At 40.7% G+C, this 27,307-nt stretch overlaps 3 protein-coding genes across 15 annotated transcripts; 2 read left to right on the top strand and 1 right to left on the bottom strand.

Annotated features, from left to right (window-relative positions):
* Positions 1-10,476: 10,476 nt before the first annotated feature.
* On the top strand, positions 10,477-14,649 carry LOC116847849 (zinc finger Ran-binding domain-containing protein 2). Of its 7 annotated transcripts, none has more exons than XR_004378833.1 (8): positions 10,480-10,987; positions 11,144-11,196; positions 11,449-11,530; positions 11,937-12,267; positions 12,856-12,944; positions 13,007-13,048; positions 13,221-13,367; positions 13,538-14,649. XR_004378833.1 is itself a non-coding variant. In XM_032823297.1 (8 exons), exons 1-7 carry the CDS (start codon positions 10,914-10,916, stop codon positions 13,261-13,263), a joined length of 714 nt encoding a protein of 237 aa, XP_032679188.1. In that variant the 5' UTR covers positions 10,480-10,913; the 3' UTR covers positions 13,264-13,283; positions 13,538-14,649. The 7 variants fall into 7 exon arrangements, 5 of the variants coding, with proteins under 5 accessions (XP_032679190.1, XP_032679189.1, XP_032679192.1 ...); XR_004378832.1 differs by having other exon boundaries at positions 13,221-13,397; XM_032823297.1 differs by having other exon boundaries at positions 13,221-13,283.
* Positions 14,596-22,225, bottom strand: LOC116847846 (protein BCL9 homolog). Of its 5 annotated transcripts, XM_032823286.1 has the most exons (8): positions 20,856-22,225; positions 19,949-20,187; positions 19,136-19,421; positions 18,699-19,045; positions 18,120-18,582; positions 17,799-18,006; positions 17,106-17,679; positions 14,596-16,991 (listed from the first exon to the last, which is right to left on the bottom strand). In XM_032823286.1, exons 1-8 carry the CDS (start codon positions 21,139-21,141, stop codon positions 15,843-15,845), a joined length of 3,552 nt encoding a protein of 1,183 aa, XP_032679177.1. In that variant the 5' UTR covers positions 21,142-22,225; the 3' UTR covers positions 14,596-15,842. The 5 variants fall into 5 exon arrangements, with proteins under 5 accessions (XP_032679177.1, XP_032679176.1, XP_032679174.1 ...); XM_032823285.1 differs by having other exon boundaries at positions 14,596-17,679; positions 20,958-22,222; XM_032823283.1 differs by having other exon boundaries at positions 14,596-17,679; positions 20,856-22,220.
* Positions 22,226-22,336: 111 nt separating this feature from the next.
* Positions 22,337-26,814, top strand: LOC116847848 (integrator complex subunit 12-like). Of its 3 annotated transcripts, none has more exons than XM_032823295.1 (5): positions 22,337-23,534; positions 23,712-23,879; positions 23,959-24,324; positions 24,513-24,585; positions 25,140-26,814. In XM_032823295.1, exons 2-5 carry the CDS (start codon positions 23,721-23,723, stop codon positions 25,325-25,327), a joined length of 786 nt encoding a protein of 261 aa, XP_032679186.1. In that variant the 5' UTR covers positions 22,337-23,534; positions 23,712-23,720; the 3' UTR covers positions 25,328-26,814. The 3 variants fall into 3 exon arrangements, with proteins under 3 accessions (XP_032679186.1, XP_032679185.1, XP_032679184.1); XM_032823294.1 differs by having other exon boundaries at positions 23,672-23,879; XM_032823293.1 differs by having other exon boundaries at positions 22,339-23,534; positions 23,669-23,879.
* The last annotated feature ends 493 nt before the right edge of the window (positions 26,815-27,307 follow it).

Genomic DNA, 27,307 nt, shown 5'->3' with positions numbered 1-27,307 from the left:
CCCCCCCCCCCCCTCCGAGCCCTAATTAGCACGATACTGTGCTACATGTACATAAGTTAACAAGAAAAAGAAGAGAAAAAAGAAGAATACCTTCTTTTCAGAGAATCATCTTCATCGCGCAAAACTCGCTTAAGTTATTTATGTGTAAGCTATGCGTAAATTATTTATGTTCTCATTGGCCCATCCCGCGATACGCATGAAAAAAGAAACAGCTCCAACGCAACTTACATCAATGGACAGTCGATTGTGACTTCTCTCAGTCAATCCGTGTTCGTTTCGCGATTCTCAGTCCAGCACATAATCGTAAATTAATTTTTTGTTCTTACTGTTTCTTTTCTTTTTAAAATTGTTCTGTGTTTTTTTAGTTTCGACATGTATCGACCGAGTATTTATATCTTAGATACGCGGGATGTCTCGAAAAATGATAGAGATGGGACATCCCACACACACACACACACACACATACACACAACACATATATACACACATCGTGTTAAAATGTGACGACTAAGGTCACTTTATTATAGAGTTGGAGAGGACACATTTTTCAACGCAGTTTTACGTGATACACGCATCGCTATACTGTACTGCAATGAGTTTACTGATTAGTCCTTTATTATATCTTGAGAGTTTTCCTTAGTAGATAGTATTAGTAACTGTAAAAGGACATTCTCCACACTCCCCTCGTTTAACTCGTTAGTTGATGGGTCCGACGACCAGTCGGAAGCAGGAAGCATCTAATTTTTTTCTTTTCTGTTTTTTTCTCACCACGAACACGATATATATTTCAGTTAATTGGAGATCGTTTCCCTCCCCCTCATTTGGTTTCTTTGTTTTCTGCTTTTCTCGGTCACTACGTCGTATCATTGAAATCGCGCGTATGAATAAACGTACAAGCTCTTCGTTTTCAAAGACGGGAAATGATTTGAAAACATGTGAAACATGTTATCTAGTTGCGACGGACTAATCACAAACTACAACGTGGTATCTTTGTACAATAGGAAAGTTCTGAAAAAAAGAGAATATAAACAGAAAGAGTCGATCCGTAGCTCCAGGAAACTATCAGCCGCGTGGAAGGAACGATTTCCGTATGCCAAGAGCATCGTTCGAGACGATAACACGTAAAACCGTGAAGCGGCTTCTCGCGGATCTTTTGACAGCAGGACGTTGCCCCATTTCGAATGTGCCTCGCGCGTTGGTGACAGCGAACTTACTCTCTTTTCATCGCGACTATCCTACGTTATTGTACATACAACGATTACGTTTGATTGACGATCACGAGCCCGACGTCAAGTTGTGCGTTGATTTAGCGTGTCGCCGCTTCATGCTTTATTTTGTAAGTTCGCATACGTAGCGTCATATATTATTCATGATTCTTGCACGCATGAAAGATTTGAACAGAACTGTTAATATACGTCGTGTTACACGCACTTTCGTTATACATAAGAGCCCGTATTTTTTTTTTTTGTTATAATTGCACGTTTAAAGATATATGCGTTTATACATGGTTATCTTATTATCTCATTGTTTGCATATTACATCGCCAATACACAAAGTCAGAGAGACACGTGGAGGAAGTTCGAGTTTTGTATTTTCTTTTAGTTTTACCGGTAGCATACCCTGCGCGTTGGACAGTAATTTCGGTTTACGTTGAACTGTCGTCTTCCGCAAAACGAGGCGAGGATGAAGTGACAGGAAAGATAAGAGAGACGCATTTATTATATCGGGCGGTAATGTACAATGAAAGTGTACATAGATAACAGGTGCATACATTATATAATGCTGATCCGCAACCGGCAGAGCTATACTCCCCGATTCGCTGTGTGACGGCTCGACGATGAGTGTGTGTATGTGTGTTGTGTGTACAATTTTGTGTGAGAAATTCTAGTTCTATAGTAATCGTAGGTGCCTAAAGTCAGCAGGACTCGATTAAATAAGGTCGCCAAAAACAAATGAAACACACTCGCCCACACAGAGAGAGAGAGAGAGAGAGAGAGAGAGAGAGAGAGAGAGAGAGAGAGAAAGATCTCTTTTTAGACACTTTTCTATATCTTTGGAAACCTTTTCGAAAGTTCTTTTTTCCACGAACAGCAGAGTATCGTCTTCTGAAATGAGTTTTTCGGTTTAAAATCGAGACAAATGAGACGAGAGATAAAAAGAGAAAATACGCGCGCATGCATAAATCCCGAGATAATATACGTGTAATTCGATATAATAAGCGGATACTCACTCACTCACTCAAGAGAGAGAGAGAGAGAATGAAAGAGAGAGAGAGGCACCAAACGGGTGCATCCCCGAAAAAAGGACCAAATTAAGAACAAAAGAATTTGTAGGGGCCAAGGAGAAGTCCAAACTTCTTCTAAACGGCCCCCAGACTACTTACACAAAACGCGATAAATAACGAAAAAACCAAATAATCATAGGTGCTGGATACTAAATACGTCACTCGATATTTTATAAGGTGCCTTCGCTCTGTTCGTTGCAGTAAAGCTGTATACCTGTTATACTCTATAGGCCATTCATTTACTCGATTTGTAAAGACAAATCCTGATTTCCATGTATACGTGTGCGTTGTATACGTGTATGTAAATGGAGCGTGTGAATCTTAATGATCAGCAACGTCGACATCACGAGTGAATAGAAGAAGCGCATCGACGATATCGTGTGTGGCTGTCGCTCTCGTGGATATTCCGTTGTGCTTTTGCGTCCTCTTCATGCGATGACAGGAGGAGGACGAGATGAGCAGCAGTGAGCACGATTTTTTTTTTCTTTCACGAATCAGTTCTTTTTGCAAATTGTACAGGACAGCCGTGTAATGTAAATATTTGTAAGATACCGCAATTAGTTGGACTCGCGACTTCGAGAAGAAGTTGTCACATGTCGCGTGCGCGCGCGAACATTCGGAGAGCGTGCGGCCACACGTGTATGTGTATGTGAAACTTACACGTTTTTCCTGAGAGACTCGACCATTAGACCGAGAGTAGACGAGATAATGCGCCGAGAATTCATCGAGAAAGAAGTGCTCCTTTGATCACAAAGGGGGAGAAAAGTATGTCAAGTTGGTAGCATGCAGAAGGGTAGTAGACGAAATCCTCCGGAAGATAGACTTCATAGAGAAGATCGTGCTTTTTTTAACCGGAAATTTATTTTATATTAATCCAGAGCACAGAGAGAGAAAGAGAGAGTCGAAAAATCAAAAGAAGTGTAGTATTCCTACTCGATTCTTTTAATGTCATCGGGAGAGCTCATGCATGGAAAAAACGCACGAGTTAAGTGAAAGACGAAACCGGTCTGCGGTCAATCTAGTGAGTCTGCCCTGTTAGTTTTATTTTTACTCGCTTTATCTTTGTACAATTTCATTTTCCGCTCCTCCCCTCGTTATTTCTCTTTGAGACTTGGGTACATACACTGAGAAAAAAATTATTGAAAATTTATTCGTGGAATATAAAGTTTATTTTGCAAAAATAAATACAATTTCTTAAAAATAAACTTTATATTCCGCGAGTAAATTTTCAAGTATTTTTTGTTTTCAGTGCAGGCCATTAGTTTGAGCTCTCGTTTATCGATAAAACTGCCTCTGAATGCGACTGAAAGTCAACCGGAAGACTTATAAGCCGCATTTAAAGGCACTTCCATCGATAAAAGAGAGTTCAGAATAAAAGTTATAGACTTAGTTTAATTTCGATACAAGAAATGTGTGTGTAACAGAGCGCCGTTATGAAGAAGAGCGGACGGACAAATCGGCCAACGCGCTCATCGCACTTAGGATCTCTTACAGCCTTCGATATCGAGTATTTCACACATTTCATGTTTAGAATTAACAATATCGCGGTCGAGTGTACAAGTCTCTCATCGATACTAGTGAAACGAAGAGGGCAATCATTCTGCGACGCGTGCGATTGATTTTCTATTGTAAAACGAGTCTTCGGCTTGGCACAGAGAGAGAAAAAGAGGGAGAGAGATACATCTCTTTCTTTCATGCGGAGCGGACAAGAAGCGGTGTAATGCAAAGCGAATCTAATGGCCGGTTTCACCAAGTTTTCTCATGTCACACAACATCCATCGTTCGATACTCAACGAGCAGAAAGATGTAAAGTGCATCACGAAGCTCACACGAGTGTCGTCTTGTTATTTCACTGTCAGCCGATGAACTTTCGAATCATCTCATTATCTGTCGGAAAAGAAAGAAGAGAAGCATTAAATGCGTCGAAACTTGATACACGTGTAACATTAATCCGAATTCGAAGGATATTTGGTCAAGTCGGCCGTGCCACCCCACTTGTCGATTAAACTTTTATACGAAACGTCGTATATCTCTTGTACATTAGTGTACTTTAGGTCGTAAGTGCGCATTGTACGAAGAATGGATCTTAAAGCGGGTTGAAGTCGATCACACTGCCTAAGATCTATATTTTCCTCTTTCTTTTAATAACAAACAGAATAAAAAATAAAAGTGTAACACTTTATAAATTATAATACTGTATCATTATATTATAATATTTTATCATAATATATAACGTAGCTGCTAAATATAATACAGTGCTTTTTAAATTGTGTTTTGCAATATTCGAAAAAATAAGGCGGAGAGATAACTAGATAAGAGAAAGAAGATAATGATGATCGACTCACCCCGTTTCATGATTTTGAATTGCTCTCTCTTTCTCTCACGCAGTCTCTCTCTATATATATATCTCTCTCTCGTTCGCTTTCTCTCTATCTATCTCTCTCTCTGTCTGTTTCTGATTTATGCCGCAGATCGTGACCTCCACAGACCCAGCCGTAAATCCGGCTGTTTTTTGAGAAAAGAGAAAGTATTGTTTGGTTACATTAAGTCGCGTCACTGGTACGGACGATCCACCCCTTGGAGTCGCCGTTTATCCCGCGCGCGCGCGGCGGTTGTACATAGAACATATGTAAAAGATATTAAAGACGACCGGCGCGGCGGCGACGCCGGGGTATGAGACGGAGGGGCGGGAGAACAAGGTGGCACTCCACAAGAGCCCATGTGCACCGAGAGAAAAACCGCTCTGTATATTTTGTAAATAATGTACCTCTAGATATGGTACGGTATGGTACGTGCGACACGACGACGATGACGAGACAACGGGCCAAGACGCAACGAAACGTCGGTTTAAAATGTAAGAAATAAGATGCGCGACGTTATAAGTAGGCAAAATAAGATAATTACAGAATATAACGATCGAGGGAGAGAGAATGAGCTCTGGAGAGCGCCCAGACACACGAATATCTAAGTTCCTTATTAATAGTTGTTGTTTGAAACTTGCTTCAAGTGTGTGAAATACACAGATTCGCATTTGGAATTAGATATGAGTTTTTCAGTTTCAGTAGATGTGGTTTTTCAGTTTCAATTGCAAATATAATGTCATATATCATGTATTTGAACTAGAAAAACTCTGATCTAATTCTAAATTCAGATCTGAGTATCACACTTGGAACAAGTCATAAGTAACGACTTTCAATATGAGCCTTAGATTTCAGTTTAGGCCCGTTAATAGTTGTCATCTGAAATTTGTCTCATGTGAAGTATCTACGTGAATAGTTTTTAAGTATTAATGATCCGTTGACTTTAACGCTATTCTAGAATTCTATTTATCTGTTTGTATCAGTTAGCTACCCCTCGTGATAAGTATCTATCTCCTAATTTTCGTAGCATAGAGTTCAACTTCATATAATTTTTAAACAGTCTTCTGTTATTTTAGTGAGCAATTTGAGACGTTATTTAACCTTTTCAAAATTTTCTTATATGCAAAGATCTTATGCTTCTCCTTGATGTAACTGAAGTTATCTTTTGTTAAATCACCAACATAATACTTCCTAATTTGTCTGGATCTTTATGAACACAGTGGATTCTTCATTAATATTTCTGTAAATAAATTAAATAAGTCCAACATACTTATGTGAGATTTTTATTCAGAGTTAGAGTTTTTTATTCGAATTATATGGTATATATAACATTTATATCTGTAATCGCGATTCATTTGAAAAACTCATCTAATTCTAAGTTCCAAATTTGAGACAAATTTCGTGTAATAACTTAATACAGACGACAGAATTAGACGTGAGTTGAATCGCGATTACAAATGTAATGTATCATATAATTCAACTGAATATCTCATGTAAGAATAGTCTCAAGTGCTAACTATTAATATGGGCCTAAGAGACGTCCGATAAAAAATAAGATACTTCTTAGATGTCTTCTGAACACTTGTCTCTCATACATTGCGTATGCACCTTATACTGTCTCATAAGAACGACTGACAGATAAAAACGCATGAATGTTGGACTTTGGTGCATCTTCGGAGTTCGACTGTCCCTCTATATCTAAACTGCGAAGAATTCTAGATCATCTGAAATTACGATTATAATCAGAATGATGTGAAGTTTATGGTGACTTTCATCAAACACCGATTAATCAACTAAAACTGTTACCAGTCAATATTACTTGCTCTGTTTTGATGGAAAAGAAATTATTAGGTTAATCAAATTTTTATGTTAAGATAGTATAAATTTCCCGTTTTTTATTGAACGACAAATTATATAAATGCAGTTTGATGTTGGCGATTTTGCTGATTGTTCACTGATTAGTTCAATTGGAGTTTGGTGAAATTCGCTCGTAGAATTTTGGGGTACCGTAGAATCTCGAGAGAATGGATTTTTATTTACGGTATATTTTGCTCTTCGTTTTCATCTCTCACTCTTCGTTTTTCACGTATCATTGCGTCCTGGCCTAAAAATCCGTTCGCTTGTAAATCAATGCAGGGGGACAGCACGCGGTAGTTAGCGCATTGGAGGTTTAATTATCGCTATCAAACACTAAGCCGCTATTATTCTATTATCATATACATGATATATTTACGTTGACCAGTGAGGAATCATAAAAAAAGAAGCATATAATTATAAATATAAATATCGTAGCGTGTAGTTTTACATATTATACCCGTCACACGTGTAGAAGTCGCATTCCAACGTCTAAGTTTTTAATGAAACAAATAAATTACTTTGGTCAAGATGCAGACTCGTCATATGATCACCCTATCATCAATTTCCTTCCTTATTCATCGATGCTTCAACATTGTCGGGAAATGCGATAAAGAGTGCAGGAAATTTTCCAAATGCGATAACAATACAAAAAAAGAGACTCATCGTTTATTTGACAATAAAACATTATTTTATAGCAAAAAAGTGAGAGATAAACTATATACAATACGAAGTGACGAGAACTAAAATGCAGTTAAGTAAACGTAATTATACATTTCCAATGCAAATGTGTTAATTTGAACATATGCGAACAAATAGAACATTAAAAATTCTAATTCTAATTTCATGATACGTTGTCACATTTGACGGAGTACAATGCTACTCAAAGCATAAAACTGCAGTTTTCTGGTCTATACTCAAAACAACCCTTATAGAAATATCATACTAAGAATCATTGATAATTACTTATTTTCAATATTAAAAATACTGGATAATAAGTAATTATCAATGATTCTTAGTATGATATTTCTATAAAGGAAAACGGTGTAGTGAATACAATTTTTTCTTCTATGCCACGTTTCCTAATATGTAACAGTCTTTTAGGTCAATAATTTTTACGAAGTAACAGTAGAATAATAATCATCTATATTGCTTCTACTATAAGTTATAGTTAAGCATACAGTCTGTCAAGTAAGAGTGTGTGCGGCATAACTAGCAGTCAGTAAAAGGTATCGTTCTAATTTTTTTGTGAGTGGATAGAGGGAACTTTTGCTCTTCATGCATTGTCAAGAAAAATTCAGTTGACATTGAAGTTTTGTCAGATAAACACGTAAAACGCCATGAATGCCGCGTACGCGTTGCGCTACGAGACTATGTTCCTCTGTTCCCACCCGAAAGGTCCGAAAATGTCTCATGCAGCAGCGGCTAAATACATGGGGAAGTCGAAATCATTCGTGAGTAAGTGGGTTCAGCGATACAAAGAAACGAAAACTGTCGATGACTTGCTTGAACGTGGCTCGATAGGCAAAGTGTTCCTTAAAGCCAATAAAATGATAGTGAACTTGTTTTCGCGGAATCCTGGCTTAACACTGCGGAACAAGGAACAGCAAAATTGAAGCAGAAAGGTTTAGATATAATACACGAAGCTATCTGAACCCATCTCCGTGCTCATGATATCAAATGGCGCAGTACAATGAAAAAACCGTTGTTAGGTGAGAAGCACGTGACGAAGCGACTCACTTAGGCGAAGGACAATATTGACCGAGATTGGAGCAATTTAATTTTTTCAGATGAAGCTTCTATTTGGGGATATGTTATCGCTCCACGAGCCTGGTTAACTTCCACCAACAGGTTGATACAGCGGACCGTTAAACACCCAGTAAAGGTTTTTGCATTTTTGGGACTGCTTTTCAAAACTGAGTTTCGGAGCTTTGCATCTGTTTACTTACAATTTGAATGCTCCGAAAATGCTCGAAATATACAAAAAAATCTTTATTACCGACTGCCGAACGTTGGTTCATCAAAAACAACGAGAACTGGATCCTGCAGGAGGACAACAATCCCAAATACCGCACCGAGTGGAAGGAGTAGTCTGGCACATGGACGTAGGAATATCTGGACGGAATGTAAAATATTTTTATGAGCGCGGGATATAAAGTCAGCGCGGTGAGGAGAAACTTCGCGGCCATCTTTGGTGATCAAAAGTGACATATGACATATGTGTATACATAGATCGAGGATTTTAACCTTTGTCCTTTGGTGAAAGGTCCTTATGGATAGGACTATATTTTCGTAGTAGAAAATACCGGATTGTTACGCGAAACATTGTAAAATCCGGAGAACCGAAAAGCCGGAAAAATAAAATACAATTAGAATAGGAACGTAAAAATGGTAAAAGACTATCATTTCACAAGTATGTTTTAATATAACAGACAATTGCAATCAGGGTAAAACTTTATATTTACACACACTTATACACACGTATTCATTTTGTACATTTTCCAATACACTATACCAAGATAAACAATAGCTGCGTTCGACATTGTAAATCGAAGATGTCAGATTGCTCTTTCATCTCGAAGATGCATAGAAATGAAAAAGATACGAGATCTCGTATCTCTCTCACTTCTGTGTATTTTTCTGAGGTAAAAGAGCAATCCGACATAATCTTCGATTTACAATGCCGAACGCAGCTATTGTGCTCCGTGATATAGGCCGCCGCCATATTTGGTGATCACTTCTGACTTTCATTCCTCTCACCCTTGTGACTTCACTCTCCGCAAAATACGCTCCAGATATTCCTACGTCCATGCAAAAGACTATAAAAGTGATACCAAGGGTACGTTCCAGCGAGCGCTGCAAATGCTTTGTAGCGTTTTTACTTCTTTCTCTTTCTTCATTCGAATTCGAGGAATAGAACAAGAGGAAGAAACGCTGCACAGCATTTGTAGCGGTTGTTGGACCGCACCCCTAGTTTTATCTTACGCAGAATTAATTAGATTTCAACCGATTGAAATCTAGTTATTTCTGCGTAAGTTAAAACTTGGTGTCACTTTTATAGTCTTTTGGAATACATAAATCTATAGCAATATTCTGATTGGTTCTTCAGCTTAAGTTTACGTCTTATGGTTACGGTTATGGTCATTTGTGTGAAGGCCTAAGGCCCGTTCTACGATACGTCGGAGTCGGGACGCAATCAATGGTCTAATCAGGAGAACTCGTCTCGAAAAACAAATTCTCTGATTGGCCCATCAACTGTATTCGTTAGCGACGTACGACGTATTGTAGACAGGCTTAAAGCTGGCCACACACATTTTTCGTAACAGTAACCGTAAGGTTAATATTATGTGTCGTACGATAAGCTTTTCGGATACGTTATTGGTTGACGAATAAAGTATTTCTAGGTTTTCTGTTTGTCAACCAATCAACGTAAGCGAAAAGCTTGTACAACACATGTAGTATCAATCTAATGCAGGATTCACACCGCGTCCAATGTCCGACGTACGACGTCCAATATCCAATAGGAGAACAGCTTTCTAATATAAAATTCAATTCTCCATTGGAAAGCTATTCTTTTATTAGATATCGGACGTCGTACGTCGGACATCGACGCTGTGTGAATCCTGCATTAGACGTAACGTAAGAATTGACCAATTGCGATCGAGTATTCATAAAAATGGCGACCTACGATTCGATGATTCTCAAGATGATTGGTCAATTCTTACGGTTATTGTTAAGGTCATCGTTAAGCATAAAGAAATCGACTAATCCCAATCGAGTATTCGGCTCTTCGTAATAATGGAGGAATTACGAAGAGCCGAGTGCTCGAGGGATTGGTCGATTTCTTTACGCTTACGTTTTAAGTTCTTACGGAATTTTGTGTGTGATGGCCTTTACGAAAAGTGTGTGTGGCCAGCTTAATGGACCTATTGTACCATCGCACCTCTCGCGGAGGAACCGTGTCGTGACGTCAGCTGCGCCAAAATGAACGCCTCAGTGCGCATACGTTGCACCAGTGCAGAGGGTTCAGCTGAAAATTACAACTCGCTGCACCAGCAGATCTATTGCACTAAATATCGCGGCGCTATCGGCCGAGTCGCACGGCCGACGGCCTCTAATGATAGTAGCGCGACTAATGCTCTTCTCCGCAGCCTCCGTAGCCTCCGTTGAGTCGGCCGGGCTCGCTCGTGTTCGGGACATTATGCAGTAAATGCATAATTGTGCGACGTAGCGAAGGATATCGTGATTTCGACGTCACTCACGACGGCGAAATCACTGGCGAACGTCAGAATCGTGTTCAGGACAAATAGAGACAAACGTCCACGCAAGGTTAGACACAAGGTGCGAGCGAGGTTGACTTCGTAGAAGCGGCTGGAACAGTGCTCATTGGACGATCACTGCAAGCAACGGTCGACATGGACGGCGGTAAAGTGGACGACGAGAACCAGCGTAGCGTCAATGACGGCGACTGGGTCTGCCCCGACTCTCAGTATGTGTAATTTTGCTTTATGACCGCGGTCGACGCTCTACGCATACGTGGGTAGTAGTGAGATAGCGTGAGGGAGCGGTAACCGCGTTTCTTTCCTTTCTCTATCATCTCAGAGCATTACGCGTTTAACTCAAGCACGTGGGTCTTTTTTCCCAGATGTGCCAATATTAACTTCGCCCGACGAAACTCCTGCAATCGCTGTGGCAAAGGTATGCAATCAAGCAAGGTTGGAATATTAAAAAAATATGCTGATATAAGAAATTTCGTGAGTTCTTATTCACTCGTCCTAGCTAATAACTCAAAACTCCTGCTAAATGTAGAATACTATCATATGTACTTATATATTGGATACATTCTCTCTGCTGTATTCCATTGTTTACTATCAGTATTGGTAGTATAAACATCTACTACACCGTTCACAAACATATGCATTTGATATGTAATAATATCTTTTAATGTAGATAGAGGTGAATGTCCAAAGAAGAAAAAATTGGGTCAAGAAATTGGAAAAGCTGCTGCAGAAAAAAGCAGGGGTCTCTTTAGGTAGTGTTTTATTTCATGCAATTATTTCATAATAGTAATATACAAGGATAATAAGTCTACAAGGATTTATAACTGTATGCAAAACTATACATATTTCATTGTACAATAACACCTAATAGATATGATAATTACATATAGAGAAATAGAGAAAGAGAGAGAGAAAGAGAAAAAGAGAAGAAAGCGAGAATAAGAATTGAAATCAATGCCGACACTTTGTCCACGTGTACTTCTCAGTCTATTGGAACAAGCATCGACAGTTTTGAAGTTTGTACATGTATATGTAAAACCAGCTGATCTAGCAGCAATGTACAATGTTATCTTACATATCATTACATCTCAATGTTACTTCTTCGAGCTTGAAATCATTGCTTATATTGCATATTCACAAGTGAAAACTCTATTTCAGTGCAGACGACTGGCAATGCAGTAAGTGCGGGAACGTTAACTGGGCTCGTCGTCAACAGTGTAACATGTGCAACGCCCCGAAATTCGGCGAGATAGAGGAGCGCACGGGATATGGAGGCGGGTACAACGACCGAGGAGTCGTCGAGTATAAAGAGAGACGGGATGAGGACGACGAGTACGACGAGTTCGGGCGACGTAAGAAAAAGCGGAAACTCGAAAATCGCTCCGACGATGACTCTAAGGATTCCAAATACAGCAGTCCTTCACGCAGTAAATCCAAAGACAAGGACGAGAGGAACGAGGTGGACGACGATGAGCAGGCAGAAGAAAATGTAATTTAACATTATTCAAAACATCTAATGGCCTGTGGCCATCTTATTAAAAATGTGATTTTGAAATGTAATCTTAAAATTACATTTTAACATGTAAAATTATATTAAAATTACATTTTAAAACAATTTTATACTTAAAGGGATGCTGTATACCAATATAATAGTTTTATAGTTTACACTGTTTTCATATTTGTTTGCATAGAATTGTAAATGTTTTTATAGAGTGAAAACATAAGTGTCAATGCATGAAAAGATATTAAAAACAAAAAAATATTTTTTTATTTGCGAAATTTTTTCACTTTTGATATGATTAAAATACATTATAAATTTTGTAAATCTTGTCATTTGTATGTCTTTCATGCATTTGATATTTGTACTTTCACTCTATAAAAGTATTTGCAATTCTACACAACTAAAAATAGAAAAATAGTGTAAAATTCAAAAACTGTATTATGATTCAACATCCTCCTAAAAACGATGCGAATTGAAAAGTATGGTATAAGAAAAAGAATCGATGAATCATACACTCTTCAATTGTGCAAATTAAAATTATGGTTCATGTTGCACGATGGACATCGTAAATTACAGGAGGACGAAGAGGAGGATGATGAAGAAGACGGCGACTTATCCAAATACGATCTTAGTGAATGGGATGACTTCGCTCCGGCAAAGAAAAGGTAACTATACGCGCGGCGTTATTCCGTTGTAAAATTTACTTTGAAAATTCCCATCATTTCAGTACGAACGGAAGTGCTATATCATCGGAAGCGCAACGGTCAAGGTAATTAGTGGTAACACAATGTGGCAAATATTATTTGTAAGCTTACGTTAGATGAAAAAAAAAAGAAAGTCACATCGATCGACGATATAACGATATATTTTTCGACGTTAATAAGTTAAAACGCGAGGATCGCGCCGAAGACGTCTTATACAAGACACGAACGTATTTGCAGAAACGGAGATGATTGGAGGGATTCAGGCACATCCAACCAATGAAATGCTGTACAAAAGGACAGGTTTGACTCGGGTTTCGGGTATAAAATTGATTATGATGATCAATTGCAGAACAACAATACAGTGATGAGTCTTGCTAAAATAATGTATAGTCCCAGATCCTTCAGATTTTTCAAGTAAAACCTGCTTTTATTGCGATTATATCTTGGTATCGCATAAAAATATATCGAATAGAGATTAGCATCGAAATTAGATCGAATCTTCTCAGCAGACGCGAACGCGATTCTCGTTCGATGATTTTCTTTTCTTTTTACAGATGAAAAGACGCAAAGACTCGAAGGGAGATGTGTGCAGTCGGCTCGGCAACTAAGAGAAACTATACACAACGCAAATCTAGCAATTTAGTGATGCACCTTTGGAGATAAAGTGGCCGATATAACACGTGACTTACTACAAAGGGAGTCGACTAACAATAAGCTTTACATTTATAATTCAACTCATAGCTTCGTTGATCCTAAGAAAGCGAAATATAGGGTTCTCCTATTTGCGCGGTGTCGTTGCTCCCGAAAGATACACGAAATGCCTCGTGGCGCAAGTAGCATGTTTCGCTAGCGAGATACAAGACAAGGATAATCCAAACACGACAGTGAATCTATAGAGAAATTATACACAGCTCGTTTTACAAGCTCTAAATATGACGTTGTAGAAAAAAAAAATCTCTAACGTAGTAATCTTACTCCTACGTAGGCGAAAAGCTCTGCGCAAATTCCATCATCTCGCAGTGTTCTAAGGCTCTTATTACTTTATCCATAAACGTATTATGTCGCTGTAGTCGTGTCATTGCTTACATTGCTCAAACTGCTGGAGGAATCTGCTTTTTCCCCTTGTCTCTCTTTTTATTGTCTCTCGTCTGACGCGTGACACTCAGTTTAAATGAACAATCGTAAGAGTGAAGTATTAAATAATCATTCCCGTAACGAAGCGGATATATACTGACTTTCAGAAAAAAAGGGAAGCAAAAAAAACTGTCATTACTTTGTCTCGACTTCCATGCAGATCCGCTTCTTTCGGCTGTATTTTACACACTGTGCAAAATCCTTCTTTTTACTTCTTCTTTTGTGAAGTCCGGAGTGTATAGTCTCGTTTCGAGCACAGAAGTGGCGCAACACAGCGCAGCGAAAGGAACGGGTCTGATCTTTGGAATCCGAGTAAATTTGGAAGCCTGCTTGGCTCAAAAAGAGAAGACGGTACGAGTTACTGGTGTCTCACTTGCGCGCATTTTGCGAATGTGAACAAAAGGCCAACTCTCTCCGACAGACGCCCTCGAATCGCGTAAACGTCGAACGCCGATCAAATCTTGTGCTAACATACTTCTTGTAAATATCTTTATTTTTCATTTATAATAAAAATCATTCATCAACAACATAATTGTTCTTAGTCAATTATTTCTTTTCTTATTTACGTAAACTACATAGAGGGGGATCATGATTATGCACAGAATTGGTCATAGGGGAATCGATGAGGGGAGCGAAGGGACGGGCGATATTTAAGGATTATGTTGCAACAGTATATATAATATATATATATATATATATAATATGTATAATATGTATATGGTATATATGTACAATAATAAATTTGAGCTTGTTTGACTGCGTTTAAGTAAGTTTAGTGATAAAGGAAGGATGAATTACGGCACCGGCGTACCAAATCCTCTCGTTGCTCGTCATTACTGCGGTAATTCTGCGCACAATTACTTTATCCCGAGCAACTCTGTGAACAAAAGTGCAAGAGGAGGAGAAGAGATGGCCGATCTCGTTCTCGTATTCTCTTCCTCTTGTTATTTTTCTTTTTTTCTTTTTCTTTTTTATTTCTTTTATACTCGAGCTATAGTAACGTACTTTTAAATCTAACGCTGTGCACCTCAATCAAATGAAGTAACGATCTCTACAAAAAAAAAAAGGGAAGATACGAGAGAACAGAAAAGAAACCAGATTATACATCGGTATTTACATGAACGCGTAAACCAGTACTTGCACACTTCTGTCAACATTTGGAATTTACAGATAGTCCCGAGGAGATCTCGTGTATAAAACGATATTTCCATAATATCGTGATAACTTCTGGAAACACGAGACTCTGATATCGTAAACCAGAGATAATAAAATAAGAAAGAAAAAAAAAGAGAATTCCTCGCTCGTCAAAACGCAAATATATTTCATAATTCGAGAGTGAAACTAGAAACTCGCGTCACCCGTGAGTTGCGAATATTGTTCGCGAAACTGATAACAGACAGTTTTGCAGGCTCGACGTTAGAACCTCCACATTGTCGATCTCTGCTACCCATGCAGGATCGCCTTATCTAGCTTAGCTTACATTTCCAGAATTATGTCACATGATTAGACGATAGAAAAATCCCTGATAGATGAAAGGGAGAGAGCAAGAGGAATAAGAGACAGAAAAAGATAGAAAATAGAGTGGAAGAAGAAGAATGAGATGGAAAAAGAAAAAAGCAGAAGAGATAGAGAGACAAAGAAGAAAGAGAGAAAGAGGGACGCTGAAAGGCCACCGTAGTAATCGTCGTCGTGTTGTCGTCGTGATATGGATTAGCCGGGCAGCATTTACTTCGGCATGAAGAACTGTTGATGCGAGTGCGAGTTCGGCGGTGGGTGCAGATTAGGGTGCGGCGGCCCACTGCCTCTGGTACCGGTGGCGTAAAGTTGCTGCTGGAAGTTGTGAAACTGTTGAGCGTAATTTGGATCGGACATACTAGGTCCGCTGCCGACAAACGGGCTGTTCTTGAAATTGCTGGTGGCACCGCCCATGCTCGGTGGTAAGGGTTGAGTGGCGTCGGGCGGTGGTCCCAGTCCCATCGGACTGCCTTTGCTGCCGGAAACGTACATGCCTGGATTCGGTTGGTTCGGTACCTGCGACACCATTTCAGGCGGGAAGACTTTATCGGGATCCATGGAACTGCCTGGAAAGACACCACCGCCCACCATATGCTGCATACGCATGAGATTAGGCTGCGGTCGCATATTACCGACTGGTCTCATAGACGGGTGCACGCCACTAGTGTTCATAGACTGCCCGTCCATTCTGGGCGATCCTCCTAAAGGGATTCCAGCATTCATGGTGGACGGCATACCGCTGTGCGGGCCCATGCTGTTCGGCACGCAGCCGTTAGGGAAGTATTGGAGGTTCACTGACGGTGTGCCCATCTTCGATTCCAGATTGGATAACGGATTGGTGAATCGCTGAAGGAAGTCCAAACTAGGAGGACCTCGTGGCGCATGCCCGACGTTCGGCCTTGCCGGCAAGTACTGTATAGTATTCGGCGCACTGGGCTTCACCTGAACATTCGCACCATTGTAGGGACTGGGTCCAGTGACATGGCTGGTCATCAGTCTCGGTGGTGGCGCGTGGGTTTCACCGCCAGGATACGCGCCGGCCGCACCCGCTGAGTGACCACTCATCATTCCGTGGCTCATCATAGGATGTCCCATCTTGCTGGGCACGCCGGGACTGCCCGTGTGTGAAGTGGTCGGGCTGTAGCTCGTCGGCGCGCCCGCTAGACCCATGCACATACCGCCAACTTCACCGGGCTCGTTGGTAGGACCCATGTGGCAACTCCCGTTCATCTCTCCGCCCATTTGCATCATATGCATGCCGTGTGGGTTGCCAAACGGCATTATACCGGCGTTGCCGGAGTGCATAGGCTCGTTGCCCAGAGAGTTGCTCGCCGCGGTGTTCGTCAGCTGCTGACTCATCTGCGCCAAGGACGTTATGGGGTCGAAATGATTTGTACTCATGGCGGTCAAGCTACCGAGTCGGCCGCCGATGTTGTTGGGATTGAGAGGCACGTTGTCGGAAGGTTGACTCACGTTTATGGATGGCCTGCCGCATGGAAACGAAGCGCCAGGACCACTCAGCGATGGCACTACTGTCGTGCTGCCGGAATTGTTCGGGTTTACCACTGTCGGTTGCTGCTGTTGCTGCTGCTGCTGTTGTTGTTGCTGCTGCTGCTGTTGTTGTTGCTGCTGCTGCGACTGTGTTTGCTGCTGCTGCTGTTGTTGTTGCTGCTGCTGTTGCTGTTGCTGTTGGACGTCCTTCGCGGATGGTGATGATGTATCAGGTTTCGTGGTAGGCGACGCCGGCACTGTTCGTGGAGGACCCATATCTGGTATGCTGGTATTGTGCGGCGCTGGACTACTTTGTGCACTAGCGCTAGACTTATTGCCAGGTTTCGCAGGATCTGCCGGAGTGTGAGGTGCGGCGCTACCCGGCGTGTGTGGCGTATGCGGTGTATGAGGACTGTGCAGAGAGCCGGTGAAGCCACGATTCATGCTGTCCATCTGTACGGGACTCGCACCTTCCGATCTAGTGGGGAATTGATTGTTACTGTCCAGACTTCCCGACAAAATTCTGTTGGACATCTCCGAAGAACTACCCGTATTCCTGTTGCAAAAAAAATGTGAAATAAACCGTACGTATAATGAAAATCAGATGATTACTAATCGTAAAATGTGATTACTGAAGCTTTATATTCGTCAAAAATTAAGTGAGAAAATATTTACGTAGTTGAATTGCCATCCTTCAGACTCGTATTAGGCTGTTTTTGAATCGTCAGTTCTTGTCCTTCAAATGTGCTGAGATACTGAAGCTGATGAGGGCTCGGTACTGGCATAAGGTTCGCTTCTTTCACGGCCGATGCATTCACGGCTCCGGTATGTTGCTGCTTTTGTTGAGCTAAGGACTGTAGTGTTCGGCAAAACATACCATCCACTAAGCAGAAAAAACAAATCTAATTTAACAAAGTCGGAAGATACGCAACAAAGTTGTGTGTTGCATAAATTAATAGGAATTAAAGAAAAGAACAAAAACAAATGTTCAATTACCGTTTGGCGGCTGACTGTTGGGAAAATCAAGAGAAGCATCCTTTTGAGCAGAAGTACCACTAGGACTAAGAGCTGCAATATGGGAATGAGAAACTGGCGTTCCCGGATTGCTATGATTCAGTCGAGCCGTCGAAACCGCGGTGGCGGCTGTGGCAACCGTCGGATTCGGCGAATCCTGACCTGTTGGACTCTGTCCCGGCAAGTGGCTAGTTCTCTGATTACCAAGCTGAAACTGTCTGTTACAGTCCGCCGGTGAATTCAGGGCCGAACTCGCGCGTGGTGACGGTAACGACAGATTGCTCGTTGGATTGTTGGGCGAGGATGGATTTGGACTTTGGATCGCAATCGGTACGCTCGCGGATCGAGTCGTTTGATGATACGGTGGCGGTGGGCCTTGACTTCGCGGCACTCCGACCATGTTGGCGCCACGCAACGGTACCGCACCAGGATTACCCACGTTTGGCTGCAAATATTTAAAGACATTAATTAAAAAGATATAGTCAGGAAAATATATATAATTGCTAGAAATTTTCTCCGGAGTTGTCGAATTAAATTTCGCACAAAATAAAGAGTATATACTTTATTTTTGGCATCAAGAAATTGATGCTGCAACTTGTGCCAATCCATAGATGGAGGACATTGATTTGGTACGCTGACGGGAGGAACATTCGAGGAAGGACATGACACATTAGTTCCTTGCGTTGCATCCAGAGTATTGCCAGGCTCCTCTTTGTGCCCAGGAAACAGCATCATCTGCATTTTCCGCAGGGTCGCCAGCTGAACTTCTCTGTGTTGTCTTTGTTTCGGTGTCAGATTTTCGTCCGGCACTTTAACACCTTGAAGCGATGGCTGCAGACCTCCTGGACCTGGGCTCGTTATGTTAGGACTGTGGCCCATGATAGCATTATTAGCAGGTTGAGGATTGGCTGCATTAGAAAATACATTTTCCCAATTAATTGTCTCTGTAGTGTGAATTGCTGTTAAAAATCCGGTCAATAGAATTTAACAATACTTACCCGGATTACCAGGTGAATTCGGCACAAGGCAAGGCACGTCTATGTTACCATCATCCAAGGATGGTTCAGAATTACCAAGAGAGTTTCCACCGTTTATATTTCGCAAGTTAGGTTGCTCGTTCCAGTATTGTGTAGGATTTGGATCTAGTGCTGATAAATCCGGGGGTTGTTCAGTCGGGAAAGTATTATTCGTATTTCCCTGATGGCCTTTCTGTTTCATCATAGCAAGATTATTTAACCATTGAGCAGGATTTTGGCGAAATTGATTTACTTTATTTGGATGTTTCTAAAAGAATAAAATGATGAATATTAATAATAATTAAATGAATGAATGACAAATAATGTGTCGCACGAAATCGTAAGTTTACTCAAAATAATGTTTCAAGTGATTTACATTGAAAGTGGTGTAAGTCAAACAAAAACAAATTAAAAGCATGAAAATTAAAAGGATACAAATTGATATTTTATATACATATATACATATTATTGCAACAGAATTTTCTTTTACATGTATACTTAGTTTAAAAAAAAAACATCTTTTATTTTGATTTAAATATTTTTTTTTTCAATACAGTTTGAAGCACAGTCAATGGTCCAATGAAAGAACTTGTTTGATTAATTTTCAGAAATTATCTCATTGGGCCATTGACTGTGTTCAACTGCATAGAAAAAAAAAATACTCAAATTATTTTGAAATCCAATGTATATATATATAATCACATATACAACTAGAAGTGCAAGTTTCACAATAGACTATTCATATAACCGCAAGCTTACAGTACTATCCGGATGAGTCAATATTGTGAGTAATACCTCCAAATATTTTTTAGTGTTTGGTTGAGCACGATGAAAATCGATGATCGACGGATAATCGCCTCTCATCACAGCATCCGCGCCTTTATTCGCTAGTATTGTAGAAAACACATAAATTTGGCTCTGCTGCTGCATATATTGAGCCTCCCCACTGCCAGCGTTAGTTCCCATCTGCTTTCCCAGAACATTACTAACAAGTGGTTGAATGCCGTCCGCTGTAATAACATTTCCACTACAATCTACAGCAAAAAGGAGAACCTGATTACTCTAATACAATAGATACGATTACGAGAATTCAAGCATATACCAATGCACAAGTCAGAATAGGCCTGTCCTTCTTTGAAGAACTTTCTCAGCTGATGTAAACTAGTAAGCAATAAGTTAGAGTGAGACAAATGTATTTTGTTTCACTTCAACTTATTGTACCAGTATACCCTGGTTCAGGAATTTTCTTGAAGAAAAAAAAACAAATCTAAAGTATACTTAGATCTGTTTTTATCATTGAGCTAGTGTACACTTATGGAACTTAAGTAGTCTATTCTCAGTAGCTGAACTGACTGCACTAGCTTGCACTACTTTACTTTCTCTCTTTTTTTACACAAAGTCACAACTATATATCTCTTTCTTTTTAAGTTCCAAAAGTGTGCACTAGTTCAGCTATAAAGAACGGACTAAAAAGAAACAGGTATATAGTTGAGATTTGGTGGAAGAAAGAGGAAAAGAGAATTAGCGCGAGTTAATGCAGCAGCCAGCTCAGCAACAAAAAACAAACCTCTAAAATGCTTGTTTTACTCTAACTCATTGCACCAGTGTACACCAGTTTTCAAGAAGTTCTTTAAAAAAGAAACAGATCTAATGTAAATAAAGATTCGGTGGATGCAGGATCATGGAAACAAATCGATCTTACCAGGTAGATCGTCGGTAGGATTATTAGGATCTCCCTCTTGCTTGACGGAATTCAAGATCGGCTGATTCCCATTGGTATTTTGATTCTCCCCAGGCATCGTACCTTCGCCATTGGGCAGATCCAAGCAAGAGTCCCTGGGACACTCAGCGGTGTCCTCCCCAGTCGGGTCGTCGTTGTTACCACCTGGGCCTTCCTCCTTGATCTTAACCGGGTCGGCATCAGGCTCATCCTTGACGACGGTAGTGGGTACACAGCTGGGCTCGTTGGGCTTCTTCTCAGTCTTCATGGCTAGCTGGCGTAGACGGATAAACAGACTGAATATCAGACCTTACTGGTACCGGACGATGAGGAAACCAGAGACATGGCCACTAGCGCACCGTCTCCACGATGCGTCGGCTGCGTGCGATGACCAGATAGAACGATGGTGAAAACAAGACAGAGAGAGAGAGAGAGAGAGATAGAAAGAGGTTAACGACCAGGTTGCACGTCGACCGGTCGTCTGAGAGTCACCACGCGCGAGTTCACCAAGTGGCTGCCGCGAGCATTCTCGCGGAGGGTATGGCGGTGCGCCCACTTCCTGGATAACACGTTAGGTCGGTACAAACGCACGAGTACCAGCAGTTCGTCTCGCGCTGGTTTACCCTCACCGTGGCTGAGGATGCCGAGGCTCCACCTGGGTCGTGCTTCGGTTGTGTGTTGCTGCTGCTGCTGTTGACCGACGATGATGGGCGATCCGATATGATTAACGCGAACAAGCCGGCGGTCACAACACAGTAGCACGATGTCGCTCTCACGGCCGTACCGTGGAAAAATATCCCAAATGTCACCCTCGCACCTCGCACACACAAACGAGAAAGAGAGAGAAAGAGATAGAGCGAGCGAGCATATAGCGCGCCTCTCCGGCTGCTCCGTGTGTCTCGCGCGCGCGGCTGCTGCGGCTGCGGCTACGGTTGCGGCGGTGGCAGAGCAGCAGCAGCGGCGGCGGCGGTACGATATACGCGGTGCGCGTTCACGTAGCGACGTAGCTGTTCACACTGCGCGAGAGAGAGAGAGAGAGGTATATAGAGCGAGAAAGAGACACACACCACAGAGAGAGAAAGAGAGAATGAGAAGAACACGGATACAATATCAACGGCGGTGCGAACGCACACTGCGGCAGCACAACCCGAGTAGCCTCCTGGCCGTCGTCGTACGCGCAAGCATTGTTCTCTCTACCCCGACTTTATTTGTCACTTCATGGTCGCTTTGATTATTTATTTCTTTTACGCACGGCTGCCAACTGCAGCCGCCGAAAAGTTCGACATCGAGTTCGAAGCGCGCGTGCAAACGCCAGAGCGGTGAGAAGCCGAACAAGGACGCGACGATGCGCCGCGCCGCGGTGGAAGTGGGACACCGCCACGTATGTGGTCACGAAAGGGGGGCGCTCCGTCCGCGCGATCGGCCGCGCGAGAAATCCACGCTCCCGCTAGCGCGCTGTATAGCTCGCCCCGCGGGGTTACTATTTTCGTCTTTCTTTGGTTATATTTTCACCTCTCGTCGCGACCGACAGGCGACGGCTGTCGTGGTGGTCGCGACACGACGCTCTTGCTCTCGTCTCCGCGGTGTGCCATCGACGCGCCGCATAGATGCCGTGGGATTTCAAAAACGCGTGCGACGCGCCGAGATGCCCTGCTTTTTTCATGCGCACGCGACCAACTCCACGAGTCGGAGCCGATCACGAAATTAAATTTGGAACGCGTGCGTATGTTGCATGGGGCGACTGGAGCGAATGGATCGCGGACGGCCGGCGATCTGCCTACATTCTCCAAGTATCCGAGGAGCGCGACGAGTCTCTGTCCCTCTCCTTCTCTTTCTTTCTCTCTCTCTCTCTCTCTCTCTCTCTCTCTCTAAACGCATAATCGAGTATTCGGCGGTATTTTTGAAATTCAAACAATACGCGAAAAAAACGCGGAAATTTGATGATCGATCTGGAACGTGAACGTTGCGCGCGATTTTCGCTTTTCTTCTCTGTATGATCTGTATGATCTGAAACGTTTTTAATCGTACTAAATTGCTTATTGCTAAATTACTAGTCGCTAAATTGCTGATCAATTTTTACTTCCAATTTTTACTAATTTTGTTTTTATACAAGTTGTAACTTTTTCCATGAAAATAAAACATATACATAAGTGACACGGAATTCAATTTAAAATTGATGAATGGGAACATTTCTCCTTTTTGTAAATGAAATTATTTATTAAGCAGTCATGAGTCATGAGTGCTACCGTAAATATTTTAAAGTTTAGTTGGTCTATACCGATTAGCAGGCTGAAATCAATGGACGACGTGAGCTCGGAATCGTCGAGTTCGAAAAAATACATGAGATAAATTAGAATAGCTCGACATAACGTTTTTGAACATTCCACAACGAAACACTAGCGCACGTTGGCGATTGCTATGGATGACGATGAGATGTCGATGCTGTATCTGGCATAATTATAGATGCTTCGTATTAGCCTGGATATTACGTGTTCACAAGTTAAATTGCAACGTTTCGCATAGTTTCATCCAATAGTCTGTCCGATGCCAAAATTAGTATCGTTGAATATCGAGGAGTATTTAAGAAACATACAAGAGTAGATCTTATCTCTCGCCGGCACTGGTTTCCCATGAAAAAAGACATCTTCATAGTTTAAACTGGTATGTACGCGTAAAATTCATATTTAATAGAGTATATGAATTCTATGCGCAGTTTGCTGTCGCGCGCGAAACATAACCTAACTACAGCAAAGCTGTACTCTTACATAGTCAATCGAAATTTTTATGTTGTGTAGCAGGTATAAATTGACATACATATTACTAAAGAGAAAAGTAAAGTTGTATAGGATGACTCAGTTGGAATTGGATCCTCAATTTACGCAAGGATTGCGCCTATTACATTCTACCAACAAAGACTCAGCGGAACAGTTGCGAGCTTTGTTAGATGAGACTATTAAACAAAAATATGGACCATCCAAGATGCTCCTTAACGTACTGCATAAAAAAGTAATCCTATAATTATTTACATTTATAATTGATAAAATATATTGAGTTAGTTTCTAAATGTTGTCTGTTTGTTCCTTAGTATATGATGGAAGAGCCAGTATTGAGTGATCACAGTAGTAGTAGCAGCAGCAAGAAGAGTAAGAGCTCAAGCTCATCTAAACACTCGAGTAAATCGAGCAAAAATAGTTCACCTGTTAATTTACCAGCACGCGATACACCACCAGATATACTACAAACAGACGACACACTAGCATTGGAAATTCTAGAGGATGACCTGACGTGCGTCATTTGCAAGGGAATGGATGTCGGAGCAAGAAATAGACTTGTGGAATGTTTAGAATGTCATTCATTGTATCATCAGGAATGTCATGTCCCACATATTTTAGATTCACAGATAGATGTGCCGAGACAAACGTGGTGCTGCTCCAACTGTTCAAAGTCTCAGGTGTGTGTATTCACCCACATTTATAATTTGTATAATATTTACATATATTTATGAATACATATTCTCCATTATTTTATATCTAATTGTAAGGAAAAAATTATTTGCTTTTGATTATTTTGCTATTAACCATTAACTATTTATGCAACCATTGATGCAATTAAAATATTTTGTTGTTCCTTGTACCATAGGTCTCTAAAGAGAGAAGTTCACCAAAAACTGTGATCGAGACCAAATCAAAGGAGCAGAAGAAAGCCAGCTCAAGTAAGTATCATAAGGCTCCTGGTCCCTTGCAACGGAACTTTTGATTGATGACGTCAGATGCGAGAAAATGCATATCCAAAATTCTTGCATACCATTTTCAAATAAAAAAATATTTGTATGAAAAAACACTTGAAATCACTTGAGCACATTCATCAAATTCTCCGGAAATTATCCTTTTTCCTTGACAATCAATAAACAACCGACAGTGAATAAATAGTCAATAAATTAACATAACATTTACAACCTTCTTCTTTAACCTACCTTTATTCGTAAACTTGTCACGTTATTTTTATGGTTATTTATTGACTGTCAAGGGAGAAGGTTGGTTTCCGGAACATTTTACAAATATGCTTAAGCGATCTGCAGTGTTCCTTCGTTCAAATAGCTTTTATTTGAAAATGATATGTAAGAATTTTTCAGCATGCCATTTTTCGTCTCTGACGTCACGATTCAACATGGCCATACGAGTACTCAGATTCAAATTTGAGCATGCACTTGACATTTTTATCGTTACCGGCATTAAATTCTATCTCTAAATTAAACGATTTATACAGGTAGTGCATCTAAGGTGACACCAACTATTCATATTATAAGTGCGGACAAAAGACTGAAAGACATGATGAAAAAGGCTAAACAAGACAAACGAAACACAAGTACTGCCGCAAGTTCGAAAGGCTCTTCATCCAATACGCCTGCATTATCTTCAGTCAAGTCTTCTCAGGACAAATCGTTATACAAGTAAAGGCAGTATTAGAATAAATTAGTCGAGTTAGAAAAGCCAACACCAAACGATATTGATTGAATGTGTAATTATTAATTTTTTTTTTTTTAATAATTTGGATCGATTCTTTTTATTGATAACGGATATTTTATAGTCGGTTTTATTAATATGGGAGAAAAGGCGACAATTTTTGTTGTTACTTTTTATGAATATATTTACTTATGACGAAGTAAGAATCGCGTCCCTTTATGACAAAGACAAAAGTCCTAAATAGACGATACTACTATATGGAGTATGTATTTATATTGAAGTTTAATCTCGAATTACATTCAATCGACATTAGTACAATTGGGCCTTTGTGTAGTCTGAATTTCTTACTGCCTATAAATACAATTCCATATTATACAATTTATTAATAATTGTACAAACGTGCCATGTAAATTTGTTATCTTTAAGCTTTCGCATTATTATTACAAAAATATTAAGTATGTAGAAAATAATGACATAATATTACTATCGCTAATAATTATTACACACGTAATATCGTTCGTAATACAAGTCTGCGTTGACATATAGTTATTAATGTAAATATACAATAGATCATTTTTTAATACCTTTTTATTGAGATATATTTATAAAAGGAAAGCGATAAAATTATACAAACTTCACATATCTCTCGAGAGAGATTGCGTGTTAATTGTACTGTATATCGCATATACACAATTTCGTTACCGAAATCAACTCGTATCGAGTACGCTGATTCTTTTTTCTTTTTCTCTTTTTACTGTCGCGTAACGATACAACATCGACGTCGGGTCTTTCACGTAGTCGAGATGCTCAGTGGAAAACTATAACGCGCGTCGAATACGTACTACTGTATACAAGATATACATGTAAACACTCGTTCCTTCGCGAGTGCGATGGGAGTGTGTGGCAGAGTTGTGAGAAACTCCAAATTAACGTGACAATACGTAACGCTTAGTATTCAAAGATTCGTCGTGTAATATGTTTTCTTTTTCCGAAGAGTCCACGTGTCCATATTTAGAGTAACGGTACTTAGACCTTAGCGCCCAACGAGCTGTGATAATTTTACATACGGGCGATTATCATTCACCGTGTCCGTCTCCAATCGCGTGAAATCTTTTACTGTGACGCAACTGTGTTAGAAACTTTGGAATTCGTCCGAAGGGCCGAGAAGCTGATCGCGCGCGCTCTCTCTCTCCATCTTGAACAGACACTCGGATGGATCACGACAAATGATAGTGACTCAAATGGGGGAAACCTCAGTTGGCTCGTGGCCCTTCTCTTTTTGTTTCTTCTCCTCTTTCCACGCTTACAGTAAAACGATCGTCGAGACGATGCACGGACACAATCCATCATACCTTAATTGTAAGAGTTAGCATTGCTACGATCAAAGCCTGTATAGCTTCGATAATTGCGGGTGGGCGAAATAACGAAGAGATAACATATAAGTCATTTATAATACCAATATATTTTCTGCGATCTTTTCAAATGCTATTAGTCGTTTGTCCCTACGTCCCATTGAAAATTTGGCAAGAGTCATTTCGTTTCCTCAAGTGTTCGCTTAATGTCTACTCATGCGCGGGATGGGGGGAGGACTGAGATACTATGTACAATGAGGATGTAGGAGGGAAGATGGGGAGGGCGGGGAGAGCTTGCAATTGCACGCGCACACATATCTCAATACATACATAACACACGCATACATACACACACACTCACATGCGCGCAGCGAGCGTGACGAATTTGCCATTGTGCACGTGCATTTTTTTTCTTCCTTTCTTATTTAATGAATATAAAGGAGCATAAACGTTTTCTCACGAGGTACGTTTAAGATGCCTCGCCGCGAAACTTTTGATCGATGAAGTCAGAAGTGAGAAAATGCATGCTCAAAGTTCTTGTAAGGTACGTCGAAATAATAAGATATATAAAAAAAATTGGCACTAGCAATTGATTAAGCATACTCCTAAAATATCCCGA

This window comes from Odontomachus brunneus, unplaced genomic scaffold, assembly GCF_010583005.1.
Source record: "Odontomachus brunneus isolate Ranch 3 - 2012 unplaced genomic scaffold, Obru_v1 Obru_scaffold_083, whole genome shotgun sequence".
NCBI lineage: Eukaryota > Metazoa > Arthropoda > Insecta > Hymenoptera > Formicidae > Odontomachus > Odontomachus brunneus.
Note: the sequence above shows the minus strand (reverse complement) of the source record. Positions and strands in the feature narration are given on the sequence as shown.

Excerpts from the sequence above, each read along its gene's own strand:
- LOC116847849 (XM_032823297.1), top strand. The coding sequence starts at position 10,914 with ATGGACGGCGGTAAAGTGGACGACGAGAACCAGCGTAGCGTCAATGAC. Across the intron at positions 10,988-11,143 it reads TGGGTCTGCCCCGACTCTCA|ATGTGCCAATATTAACTTCG; the intron begins GTATGTGTAATT and ends CTTTTTTCCCAG. Across the intron at positions 13,049-13,220 it reads TCGGAAGCGCAACGGTCAAG|AAACGGAGATGATTGGAGGG; the intron begins GTAATTAGTGGT and ends ACGTATTTGCAG.
- LOC116847846 (XM_032823283.1), bottom strand. The coding sequence starts at position 21,141 with ATGAAGACTGAGAAGAAGCCCAACGAGCCCAGCTGTGTACCCACTACC. Across the intron at positions 19,046-19,135 it reads GAATTCACCTGGTAATCCGG|CCAATCCTCAACCTGCTAAT; the intron begins GTAAGTATTGTT and ends TTTCTAATGCAG. Across the intron at positions 17,680-17,798 it reads AAGGATGGCAATTCAACTAC|GAATACGGGTAGTTCTTCGG; the intron begins GTAAATATTTTC and ends TTTTTGCAACAG.
- LOC116847848 (XM_032823295.1), top strand. The coding sequence starts at position 23,721 with ATGACTCAGTTGGAATTGGATCCTCAATTTACGCAAGGATTGCGCCTA. Across the intron at positions 23,880-23,958 it reads TTAACGTACTGCATAAAAAA|TATATGATGGAAGAGCCAGT; the intron begins GTAATCCTATAA and ends TTTGTTCCTTAG. Across the intron at positions 24,325-24,512 it reads CCAACTGTTCAAAGTCTCAG|GTCTCTAAAGAGAGAAGTTC; the intron begins GTGTGTGTATTC and ends CTTGTACCATAG.